At 24.5% G+C, this 14,308-nt stretch overlaps 1 protein-coding gene across 1 annotated transcript; it reads right to left on the reverse strand.

The window, feature by feature from the left end:
• Nucleotides 1-7,110: 7,110 nt before the first annotated feature.
• On the reverse strand, nucleotides 7,111-13,131 carry LOC129606198 (toll-like receptor 7). The gene has a single exon (XM_055516357.1). The coding sequence runs from the start codon at nucleotides 12,378-12,380 to the stop codon at nucleotides 7,920-7,922; it is 4,461 nt and encodes a 1,486-aa protein (XP_055372332.1). The 5' UTR covers nucleotides 12,381-13,131; the 3' UTR covers nucleotides 7,111-7,919.
• Nucleotides 13,132-14,308: the final 1,177 nt, after the last annotated feature.

Below are 14,308 nucleotides of genomic sequence, written 5' to 3' on the forward strand. Positions count from 1 at the left end.
CTTCCTCCAATATTTAATTTTCTATGTATGTACAAATGTTACCAAAATCATTGCGGAATCTTCATTGAAATATTCTTATTGTAACCGTAAACTAAAAACCGACTATGAGGACAATTTTTTACCTAATTAAAAAATAGGTATTCGGAAACGTGCTAAGTTTGTTTTATTCGGTCTTTGTTTGCATATGCGTTAGCAGATCAGCAAAGAAATCAAAATATAATTTGTAGTTCTTTGCTCACATACATACGAATTGTTACTACTAATTTTAAAAAAATTCAAGTTTCATGCAGGCGAAATTGTGTACCACATATTTGAATATTAACAAGTGCACACACGTAACATACGTTAAAACTCAATTCCAATGCGCATAATTGTTTTTCGGTTAATATTCAAAAATTTCCAAGAAAAAAGTTTTTTTTTCTTTTTTTTAATAATTATAGCTTGAAGCTACACATTATTTATAGGCCGTGTAAAGGTCATCGAAATTAAAAAACTAATTTTTGGATTACAAATAACTGTGTAAATACAAATAGCTGTATGTAGCTGTAATTACTGAGCTTGTTTAAGCTATTATGAGTAATAAAGTGAGTAATCATAGAAATTTTTTATGTAATAAAAGGCAAATTACACATAAGGAGCGAACCCGTTTTGTGATTAGAATATTTTTTTTGAAATCTTAAATTTTTTGTACTAGTTTTGTTAGCCTGCCTTTTGTACCAGTTTGAAGGGTTCTCTGTAGTTCCATGTAGTGCATACTATAAATCTCACTGTTTATGCATATAATATAGAAGCAAATTATTATACTTTACTAAAACAAAAATTGGTATTAGAACTCTATTTGCTCGAAACTTGCCATCAAAATAAAAATTTTTTAGTATAAAAAATATTTTAGTACAAAAATTTTTTCACGATAAAATTTTTTTATAATTTCAAATCGTTGAAGTTGGTAAGTCTCTAGGGTAAATACCCGTTAAATACTAAGGGTAAATACCCGTTGGTCATTAAAAATGACTAGTTAAACAGCTGTGTTGTATTTCAAATATTACGGAATCAGCTGCAGCACGAAATGGCTCAAGTACATACGTATGACATGTTAAAATATTGGTAATATGTGGGTTAGAACAGGTAAAAAAACATGATAACAGATATCGTACCACGATTTTTGCATGCTATACAAACAAGTTCATGCCTTAAATTTAACATTGATTTATTTTTTTACTCAATAGAAATGTGATTCATTGAAAAAACATAATGCTATAACATTCAAACAAGTTTTAGATAAAGAATTATAAATCTGCACTTTTCACTATTGTTTCTTTATGAGTTAATATTGTCAAATAAGAGATTACTATTATTATTCACATAGCCTATCCTGTAATTACACATATGCGATATAAGTAATTAGATTTCAAAATTTTATACAATTAATTTCAGCAAAACTGATAAGATAACAATAGTTGAATCATAATTATTTGCATAGCATATAAAAGATAATAGGAAAGTGTATTTGTTTATTCATAAAAAAAAGGTTCTTTGTCTTATGGTTTAAGTCAAACAATAATTAAAAATTTTATAAACAGCAGGTTTTTATGAATTGATAAAGATAAAGTTTCCCGGAAATATTTCCCAGATATTTTGTATTTCTTTTATATTTATCTATATAGTGAAATATTGTACCTAATGAAAAACAACAAAAAATCATAGTAAACAATAACGATCATAGGTTTGGTTTAGATTTTTTAAATACTTAGCAAAATTTTTATATTCACTTAATGCAATTTATTTTGCAAATTTATTAAAATGTTTTATTGTTTTTATGTCGTTGTGTTCTTCATTTATGACTGAACTTGCTGTTTTTTCAACAGAAAATAATTTATTTTAAATGTACAAATTTAAAATCCATAAATGTGAAGCGTGACTTCAAAAATGCTTCATAAAAAGTTTAAGTAGGGTATTAATATGATTGTAGTACCGCCTCAAAGTTTTCACTACGTTCACATTGTAAAAAAAACTGGTATAGCTTTTGATACATTTTGGAATACATTTTTATAATATTACAACATACTTTGACGTTTGTTTGAAAATTTCAATTTAAAATTCTTTGCAAAAGTTAATTTTTAGCAAACATTACTACATCATTAAAAATATAGCATTTTTATGCTGCATTTTAAGATAAAAACTTTTATTTCAAGTATCCGATTTACTCTTATTTTACGTATCCACTACGTATTAAACGCATTTAGGAAAAGTGTACAATGTCAAAAGCTTTCACCAAACTATTTGGAATGTGATACTTTGTAAAATTTACGTTGTAGGCACATTATTGAAGTCACGGGAATTTTTCTGCTTTATGGCAACTTATATAATAGTATGTATTCTGCTAAGAGCTTCAAATTTTCTATTCCTATATAAATGTAAGGATACTCATCTCCCGGAATAATTGATCGTATAATTTTTTCTTTGAATAATTTTTTTTTGTACTGACTGTAACTCTTTCTTATAAATATAATAAAACAGTCACAAAATAATACAAAAAAAATTTAACAAATAACTCTACTAATAGTTTGGTAATAATATGATACAAGAAATTTCTTAAATATGATTATTTACAGTAGAATCTCAATTTATGAAAATTACTTCCTAGTGGTAGCAGTAAATAAACATCTCTATTTTACGAACATTATTATTGTGTGATTTTGTGGAGTTTTGATATTACGACACCTCTGTATTACCAACAAAATTTTATGGTGCCTTGTGTTCGTTGCGCTTTTGAGATTTTTGAAATCCCGAGATTGTTAAATATTAAGTGCCTTCAAGTTATATTCTGTATTTTTCGTTTTAAAAAATATCTGTGTAGTGTTTTGTACCACTTATATCATACATCATATACATACAATGGTAGATGTTGAAAGTTCAACTAGGGTAAGAACAGTTGTGTCCTAAAATAAATCACCAATAAATAAGAAATGTAATTAAAAAAGTTTTAATTTTGTTTTTTTAAAAAAATTTTTTTAATTTTCATTAATATTTTTGTATTTTTTTTTGTTTTTTTTTTTTTTTTTGAAATTTTTTCATTTTGTTTTTTATATATTCTTACATATATTTCGTTTTATAAATATATATTTATATTATATATAAGAGATTTTTCCTATATTTACAATGCAATAACTAACATTTTAATATTTTATATAATAATTTCTCTCTTCTTAACAAAATTAAAGAGAAAAATTAATATTTTTATTAACTTAAATTTTCCTAGAAAAAAAAAATAAAAAATTTTAAATTAAATTGAAAAAAAATGGTATGTCTTTTACAAATTATGGATTTATTATTTTCTATATTTTTAATGTTTTTTTAATGAAATTTTTTTATACTTATATTTTTAGATTTATTTACATTTTTAACAATTGCAATTAATATCTTTTTTGATTTTCAATGTTTTTTCATATAACACTTTTTTTTTATTTTGTAAATTTACAGAAGATTTTTACTATCACTAATTTTTATAGTTTTTGCTTTCTATTTTTTGTGTGTTCTTTTGCTTTAATTTCAAATAAAATAAATATCTTTTTTTTTCTACATTATTTATATGCAAATTTGATTTTCTGAATAAAATGAATAAAATTATTATAAATTATTGAATTTATAAATAAAAATATATAAAAAAAAATATTTTTAGTAAATAATGGATTAATGATTTTTTTTTTCTACAACTTTTGATTTATATTTGACATTTATTAAAAGCAATATGAAGCGAATGATTTTAATTTATTATTTTTTTTTCTTTCGATCTAAAAGAAATTATGAATTTTCAAATAAATTAAAAAAAAATACATTAATAGTAATAAAATTGTTTGATGGGTAATTTTAAATTAAATTTTTTTCCTATTTCAAGTCCAATTAAAGTTATTCACATTTTTTTTATAAAATTTTCAAAAGTATTTCTAGCTCTCTTGATTTCTTTCAGCTATATATTGCTATATATAAAGTTTTTTATTTAGAATTTTTAGAATGTATAATAATTTTTACTATAAATATTATATTTCTTCGTATGAGATTAGCACAGTGTAAGTTTCGATAATATCAAATGAAAACATTTAGGTACAATGAGCTCTCATATGACGAAGTTTTATGCAAGAATCCCTTTAAATTAAATATTAAACTATGGCTGTTTTAGTCTGGTAAATTTCTAACTACAATTAATATTTTAAAACAAATCAAATAGAAAAGAAAGTTGTTATGAATTTTATGTATATCGAAACATATCAACTAATTTGGAAGACCCATTAAAATTAGAACTAATCTTTGATCTGTCACAATATTTATTATCACAAAAAAAATTCCTACTTCCTGAATCTTTCTAATGAATGAAAAAAATTTACTTTATATTTAATTATAAATGTTTATCTCTTACAAGAATTAAAATGTAAATAAATTTTTTGCTAAAAAATGAATACTTTTTATATTAGAATATTCAAAACGGCAATTTCTATATTTTTAATTAATTAATTTTAATTTCAATATTTAATCTCAGAAAATTTTACTATTTTACATTATAAACAAATAATTTTTAAAAAAATATTTTAATTGGACTTTGCAAATACTTGTAATATTATTGTTGCATTTTAGGAAAATTTTATAATACTATTCTTATACAATTTATTATATGAATTTTTTTATGTATATATTTTATATGTAAGTTTTTTCATTTCTTTCTCTTACAAAAAAAAAATATTAAAATCAATAAGTATTTGCTTTTATCAATATTTTCGGTCAATATTATGTTCAGAATCTCAGTAGAAATAAATATGATTTTAAATTAATTGATTAAAATTTGAAATGATAATTTTCGGATTTTTTAAAATTAGTGAATAAAGAATGATGTGTGAATACTTCAATTATGCGAGTCAGTAATAATTTAATTAATTTAAATTTAATATCTAGAATTTTTTATTATCATTTTTATACTATTTTATGAAAAAAAAAATTAATTAAATTATAATTATTTCAAATTAAATAATTTGAGAAATTAAAATTAATACAAACTCAGATATACCTATCTGAAATTTGAATTAAAAATGCTTGAAATTACTTTGTTGTACTAATTGTTAATAAAATTAAAAATTGTTGTACAGCATATTGTGAAATCCGTTAAAATTAAAAAATTATATGCAATTTTTTTACCTCATAATAATTTAAGTAGCATTATTTTATAATTACACTAATGTACAATAAACTCAAATACTTCAAAACCATATTTTTATGCAAGAGAAAGAAATTTTCCTAACTACACAACATACCCATATAACTATTATAAATTATCAATCTAGTCAGTCGAATAATACAAAAAAAAAAAACAAAAAAAAAATGATAATATAATCAACTTAAAAAAATTCATTAAATTTTTAATTTTTTAATTATTTTTAGCCATAATGAAAATTTATTAAATTTTTATTTGTTGGCATTTTCTATTTTTTAAATAATATTTCATAATAAGTACAATATAATTTTATAATTATGTATGTACATTAAATATACATAATATTATTGTTTATTTACAAAACAAATAAAATTAAAAAAAAATTATATTTTTATTTTAGTCCTTTTTTGCTATCAAAAAAAGTAGAACAAAATATTCCCTAACAGGATTTCGAATTTTATTTATCATTACTTTTTTTTTAAAAAACTAAAATAGTTCTAATTATTTAATAATAAATTTAATAATATTATAAATTTCCTTAACTACATAATTATCATAATTATTATTATTGTTTTTTTTTCTTTTGTATTTAATAATAGTAAAGTTAAACAGAATACATTTTTAATATCACATATTATTTTTAATATAAATTAAATTGGATTTTTGTTTGTTTTTTCTTTTGTTTTAGTTTTTTTTTATAATTAATTTTGAAAAAATAATAATTTTTTTTTAATTTTTCGAAAACATTTATAGGTACAAAAATTTGAATTTATTCTCAAAGAACAAGAACAACGAAAAAAATAAAATTTTAGTAATTTTCATCTGATTTTTGTTACATTGATCTTTGAGAATTACCAAGAACTTATTATTATTATTTTTATATAATTTCTCAAAAGATAAAAGATCACATTGACAGATTTGTGTTTAAAATCTTATAATCAGAAATTTTCTGTTCTCATTTTAATGCAAGAATATGCCAATTCTTAATGTATGCAAAATATAGAACATAATGATATGAATATGTCCTTTTTTTAAAAAAAAATTGATTTTATTACTTAATAGGATTTAATTGTTAAATTGCCATTAATTATTGTTGCAAGTAAGAATACAAATTAAAATTAATGCAAATCTCACCCACAATATTGTGAATGCCTGGAAATTACAATAATTTGCGATTCGAGAAATAAAAATTACATATTTTTTCACAAATTACAAACTAACAATTTTTTTTTTAGAATTTTGATATTTTGAGTAAATTTGCGAAAAAAATACTAAAGCACAGAATAAATAATAACCTTATGAAATACAGAGATCAAAATCAAATGATGTACAAAATAAAAAAAAAACTGTCTTACATTCGGAAAAGAATTAAGTGACTGTAAATTTTAATTATCTTTTATAGCTTAAACAGCATTATACGTACGTAAATGAATAATAAACGGAAATAAATATGTATACCTAATACATTTATAAATAATTTGCCACCTGTACACCATACAGGTGGTATATACGATAATTAAACAGATACTTTCAAAAGTTCTGATTTAAAATTTTGAATTTTTTGTAAATAAAATAACCATTTTACAAAATGGCTACACAACACAAAATTAGTTAATTATTCCAATTAATAAAGTAACAAAATTTATGAATTGAGACTACATTAAAGTACATACAACATAACTTAAGCATATACGTCAGCTACATAGATATGCATGTATTATGAAAAATACAACCACTGTCAAATTAATGACATAGTTTTTCAATATATGCTCGCAGGTAATACTTATTTAAAGTAATAAAAGTTTATTTAACCCTTTAAATATCAAAAATTCAATTTCATTTGAAAAAATATACGAGTAGTTAATTAAGAATCATGAAAGCCTAAATAGAACATTGAATAAAACAATTACGAATAAAAGTATAAAAGAAGAAAAAGGAAAAAAAAAATGCCAAATTTTTACTAGATTGCAAGTTAATTAATTTTATGTGTGTGGTAAGCATAAAAGTAAATTTGAAATGTAATTAATTCTATTTGAACATAAAAAGTACAAAAACAATAAGCAAAATAAAAGAATAAACATAAAAATAAACCACGTATACATATGTATAAAATGGCAATGACATGACAATCTATTTTAGTTATTGAATTTGACGTTAGGTTCTCCTTTCACATCGCCTCCTTCTTTTATAATTTTATGTAAACTATAAACATACGCAGTATTAATGTATATAGCATGTTTATGTACTTCAATGTACCGACCGGCATTAAAACTCTGTCTACAAATTTGTATATATAACACTATAGTTTTTTTCTGTTACAGTACATTAAAATTGGCGTACATTTAACAAAAAAGAAAACAGAAAAAAATAAAAAAATTAAAACGTAACTCTCACGTTCAACAATTATTTTTGTACCTATTGTTATTATTTGTTTTTTATTCTTTTTCGATTTAGTGAACTCATTTTTCCTTAGTTTTTTAATGTTTTATGTTGCACTATGCATTTTTTAATAGGATTACAAAAATACACATGCATTTTTTTACATTATTGCTAATTGCATATATTATACAATATGTATATTTTGTACACAAATCTATTTATTATTATATTATGTAGGTACATAAGTTCATACGTACATAATATGTGTGCATATATCTTACACATATGATTCTTCTATATTATAATATATTTTTAAATCACTATTTTTTCTTATTTATTTTCACACTAGAAATGGTTTAACACCAAAATTATTACTATTATTACTATTGTTACTGCTGTTATTATTATTGTTAATATTATTATTTCTACTATTATTTACATTACCATTGTTATTGTTATTTTGAACGGTTGTTTCTGTAATTAACGTTGAAATATTTCCACCCTCCATTGTTGTTGAAAATGTAGGTGAAGGTGCTGATGTTGTTGCAATTGAATTTTTTATATTTTCTAATTGGTGTTGTTGCTGTTGCTGTTGCTTTTGTGATTGGCTAGGCTGTTGAGATTGTACATTCCCAGAATTATTTGTAATTTTGTGACCATGACTATTATTTGAATTCATTGCACGCCATATTGATGCTTGACTAATTTGCTGTGGTAAACGTTGATTTGGATGAGAATGAATTCTAGGTGTTTGTTGCTGTTGTTGTGCTTGTTGTTGATTGTGACCAACTAATAGTAAATGTTGTTGTTGTTGAGGTGATAAAGGTATTCCTGACGTACTTGTGCTGCTCGTATTGCCACTGCTACTACTACTACAACCATTTGGTATCATAGATAAATTTTCTTGTTGATCGTATACGCTATATTCGGATTCTATACTTGAATAAATATGCTCGGATGGTGGTCGTAAAGGTATTGTTTGACCATCATTCTGTCGGGAATGCATATGATTTCGTGCATGACGTGCACTAAGCCTTGGGCTTGGTGTAGCAGTTGTCGCAGATGAATAATTACCCCCTTCAATATCTTCAGCATAATAAGCTGGAGGTGGTGGAGCTTGTCTAAATATAACACCTGGGCTAATTGGTTGCTTAAAGCGTTCATGATGGTCAATTGTATAATTATTTCCACGAGATGATAATTCAATCGGGATTGCGTAACGTAATTTTTCCCAAAAATATGGATCGTTTGTTAAAATACGATTCGAAGGCATTGATTTCAGGTATGGCGATAATTCGGAAACTTCTTCAGCTATTTCGCATACATCAGTTTCTTCAATAATAACTAGTTTCGTAGGTAATCCACGCAAAGCTTCATGAAAGGCACTGCGAAATTCTGGACGCACCCACTCTGATTGCAGAAAATTTCGTGTTAAAACTAATATAATTTTTCGTGAAGCTCTCGATGCTTCTACTATTTGCAGATGTGAAGCTTCTGGTGGTAAGTCTCTTTGTTGTATGCATAATCTGAATGGAGGTCTGCCGTGCTCTAGTTCACTAGCAATATTTCTACATACGAATTCATGGTCTTTTGAGGAATGTAATATAATTCCATCATACAATTTACCAGCATCTTCCAGACGTGATTCACACACTCTTACACCATAATGGGCAAACAACCAAACTCGTACTGATTCTCTGAATACAAAGACAACAATTAAAATAACAATTAAAAATATTAAAACAAGAACAGCAATCAACAATGGTATGTAGCCCCCAGAAATGTCTTGGTTTGGTGCTACGTTATTTAATCCTTCATATTCTGTACATTCAACGCTATTCGCAGCTGTACTCAAATCCAACTCGCGCTTTATATTACCGTCGACACAATAAATATCTTGGGCATCTTGAATAATCAAACTATTGTCTGCTATAAATTGCGTCAAATCTTGTAAGAATTTACATTTACAATTCCATGAATTTCGACCCAAAGACATAAACTGTAAATTGTTAGTGTTTTGCAACGCTTGTAATTGCGTCATGGGAATTGTAGTTAAGCGATTATTATCAATTCTCAATGTTGTTAATGATTTAAGCGATTCAAAAGCTTGATTTCCAATATATGACAATGCATTATTATGCAAATATAGTTCCTTTAAATGAGACAAACTTGAAAATTCATTTCCTTTAATTACTTGCAACGCATTGTTTTCTAAATGTAATATTTGCAGTAAACTTAAATCGTTAAAAGTTTGATTTTCAATTGTGACAATACTGCTAGAATTTAAATAAAGAGATTTCAAGCTTCTTCTACCGGAAAATGATAAGTTTGATATTATTGGTAAATTATTACCATCGAGATATAAATCTGTAACTTCCATTGGCAATTTACCCGGTAAAACAAAGTTTGAATTTTGTTTACCACAATCAACGATATTTGTTGACCATGTTGCATCGTGGAAACAACTACAATTGGTGGGGCATATCATTTGGCAATCACAAGCGTCGAAATCGCAGCAATGACATAGTGCTGGACAGTGTGCTTCATATTTACACACAAAATCTTTTGAAGATAGTGACACCAATGGCCTAATTGGTTCATTACGGCTACTTGGCATTAAGCACTCGATATTTGCTAAATCTAAAATTTTTGGATGTTGCCGCGTTGTTAAATTGTTGATACGTTGCAACCATTCCATAGAACAATCACATTGGAATGGATTACCACCAAGATAAAATTCAGGAACAGGTTTTTCATTTGGTACCGGTGCTACGCGCAAAGTGTGTAATTGCAATTTCGTTAACGTATTTGCGTATAGATCAACTCTAACTAAACTTGTCTTATCAACAAACGTGTTGGGATGTATTGTTGTTATTAAGTTGTTGTTTATAAAAAGTAATTCAATTGTATTTGGAACTGACATTGGTCCAATTTCTGTTATACGATTGTGACTTGCATCTAGTGTTTTAAGGCTGATTTCTTCTTGTAATTTATAATAATTTCCAAGTGATTCAATATAATTTGCGTGAATATCTAACCATTTTAAATTTTTAGGTATGAAAGCATAATCAAACCAAACTAAGTGATTTTCTGATAAATTTAGCCATAAGAGTGATGCCAGAGCTGCGAATATTCCATTTACTTCAGTTAAATAATTTCTATCTAATCGGATCGCTTCAAGATCTTTATTGCGTTCAAACGCATTCAGTTCAATTGATTGGATACGATTTTTTGCTAAATTAAGTACATTTAAATTAGGTAAATCCCAAAACATTCCTTTAGTAATATTGCCAATTTGATTATCAATTAACCGTAATCCTGTTAACTGGTTTAAATTACGAAACGAGCCGTTATAAATTTCGGCTATTTGATTTTCACCCAAGTCTAATGTTTTTAGCATTGTAAGATCTTTTATTGCTTCTGGTACATCAGCAATTTGATTTGAACTTAAATCTAACTCCTTTAGAGATGAACAATTTCGAAAAGCTTGGCTTTCAATATTGTTTATTAAATTATTATTTAATGTTAATTTCGATAAAATAAACAAACCATTGAATAACCTATTATCGATTGTATGTAAACGATTTTCAGCTAAATTTAATGTATGTAAATTGTATAAAGGTAAAAATGCACCATCTTCAATATGGCCAATAGAGTTATTACGTAAATTCAATATTTGCAAGAAATATAATTCCTTAAATGTTTTACCACCAATTCTTGTCAATGCATTATGGGATAAGTTCAACACAATTAACCGTATTAAACCAGAAAAAGTCGTATTGTCAATATGATGCGATGTCAATTGATTTCCACTTAAATCTAACACTAATAATTGTTCTAAACGATGAAATAAACCTTTTGGTATATCATATAATTCATTATTTTGTAGGTGTATTTCACGTAATTCTCTATTGTTTGCGAATGCACCAGCTGGTAATGTTTCTAAATGATTTTGACTTAAATTTAGCATACGCAAAGATGTTAGACCAGTAAATGCATCCGGTTGAATTTGCGTTATATTATTATATTGCAATTTCAATTGCTGCAAACGTCTCAAACGTGATATAGCACGATTATCTGGTATTAAACGCAATTCATTATAACTTAAATCCAATTCTTGCAATTCAGATCCAGATTGGCCGTTACAAATCCTATCATTTAAACCAATTTCTTCAATTGATTTTAAACGATTCATTGTTAAATTTAATTGTTTTAAATTAACTAATGGACACCATATACCGTCCGGTAATTGACGTATATTATTTTCACTTAAATCTATATATTGTAATTCATTTAAATTAGTGAATGACATTTGATATAAATCTAAAAATTTATTTGGTCCATATTGATTATTTTTTGTAGAGATTTTTAATTTTTTTAATGAATATAAACCATCAAATGCATTTTGTGGTACTTTTTGTAATTTACATGAGTTTATCTGTAATTCACTTAGTGTCTTTAAACGCAAAAATATTTTCGGCGATTGTATTAATTCACTTTGATTTAATAAATCATCATTACATTGTATATCCAGTCTTTTCGGTGATGTTTCAATAATTGCTTGTAAATCTAACGATTTATCTAATGTTCTAATATGACATTTTAATTCATTTGTTTGCATATATTCCCATGTACATTGTCCATTTATTGATCTCGTAAGTAATAGTAAAAACAAAGATAATTTAAATACGATACGTTTTAAATAGCACGACGATGAAAACGTTAAATAAGACGATAAATGGTGTAACGACAAAGACGGTACCGAACTTGGCGACAACGATAATTTTTTTCTATCAGCCATTTTTTCTATCTAGTAAATGAGCGGGTATAGCGGTTTAATTGTTATAAACTTCAATTAATTTTTTTTTTTTGTATTTTTATTAATAAATTAAATTTAAAATAATTTCAACTAAAAATAAAATTAAATTTAATTATAATTTTTTTTATTCATTCCATTTTGTTTTTTAATATAATTTTTGTTTTTCTTTAACTTTCCAATTTTTCTTTTTAATAAAATTTTTTTTAATAAATAATTTTTAAATTAATACGGCTTTATGCAATTAATTTTCTTTTTTCATTTTAGATATCATTGATTTTTTAATTAATTATTCCTTGACATGCCTTTTTATAGATTCTTTTATTTCAACTTTTATTCTTTGCACACACTTATTAAAAATTTCTTTTATTTCTATTCCATACAATTTATAATTTTCTTTTAAAAGAAAACTCTTGTTTAAATTGATGATCATAAACAAAATATCATTTCTTCTTTTCTTCTTTCATATCATTTTTATTGCTCTATTATTTCTTTTTTATTTTGAGAAACACTTTACTTTTTTATTTTTAACCAATAAAGATACATACAAAAATATATCTTTCCATTTTAATATTTTTACTCTCCTTTTAAAAGATATTTTTAAAATTGAAAAAAAAATCATATATTTTTAAAAAGAATTACACATGTTTTTCTTCTTATTTTTTATTATTAAAATATTAAGGTTAAATTAAAAAAAAATAATTTTATGGTTAATTTAGAAAGTGCATCTTAACCGCTCGACGAGTTAACTCAAACTAAATTGTAAAATTTAATGCTTTAAAACTCCTAACCCACAGTCCACACAAAATTCAGTATAACCACAGAAGAGCAACAGCATATTATTATTTAAGTTTTTAACACCATAAAAGAAAAATTAAATAAAAATAAAATAATACACACAAACAAAAAAGCAACTTCTATATAAGATTTCTTTTTTTTTTATTACCTTCCTCGTCTCGCTCACATATGTATATGTATATATAATACACTCATATAAAGTATCTTTAGATTTTTATACTCTATTTTATGCATTCTCTGTAATACACCATTGACAATACAAACGGTTGAAAAATGATTAAAATACACAAAGCATAATACATACTATATTTTTTAGTTGTTATAATACGATATATTGTAATGTATATTATTGTGTATGTATGTATACAAAATACATAAAGTTATTAATTCTCATATGTGTAAAAACTGCTCTCTAATCTATTGATATTTTCTTATTTTTATTTTTGTACTCAATGTATTTTATAATAATTTTTTTTTTCCACTTTAATAAAATGCATTGTAAACTACTATTAACAAAAACAAAAAAAAAAAAACTCTCATTTCGACCTGTTATTGTATGTCACCCAATGTCTCTACTTTCCAGTAGATATAATGCAAGTATATAGGCATTGTATCACACGACGAATATATTTTACATTGCATACAATTTTCTACTATAAAATATTAAAATACAACAAGGACTTCAAAAATAAAAAAATTATCAAGAAAATGCAATAACAAATATTATCATAAAATTTACAATATTACACAGTACAAACCAATGAATGTTTGTACAAATGAATGAATTTATTTTTTATTTTATAAAATGAAATAGAACAGTATAGAATATGAGGAAAAGGAAAATAAATAGTGAGCATGCATGTATCTTTTAGCTTTAAATACAAATATTATTAAAGAATTGGAATTGATACTACCACAAAATATTTCTCTACATATATGGAAAATAAGAAAAAAATATTCTTCTACATATTGAAAAAATCTCCGATACTATCCGTAATTATATTATACCATTATTTTAAGGTATACACTAGAATATGTTAGAATTGTGTCTAATAAAATGTAACATGTTTCGTTGACATTATTACGTAGTTACATACATAAGTACGTATCTAAAT

Source organism: Condylostylus longicornis, unplaced genomic scaffold (assembly GCF_029603195.1).
Source record: "Condylostylus longicornis isolate FDR11 unplaced genomic scaffold, ASM2960319v2 ptg000018l, whole genome shotgun sequence".
Classification (NCBI taxonomy): domain Eukaryota; kingdom Metazoa; phylum Arthropoda; class Insecta; order Diptera; family Dolichopodidae; genus Condylostylus; species Condylostylus longicornis.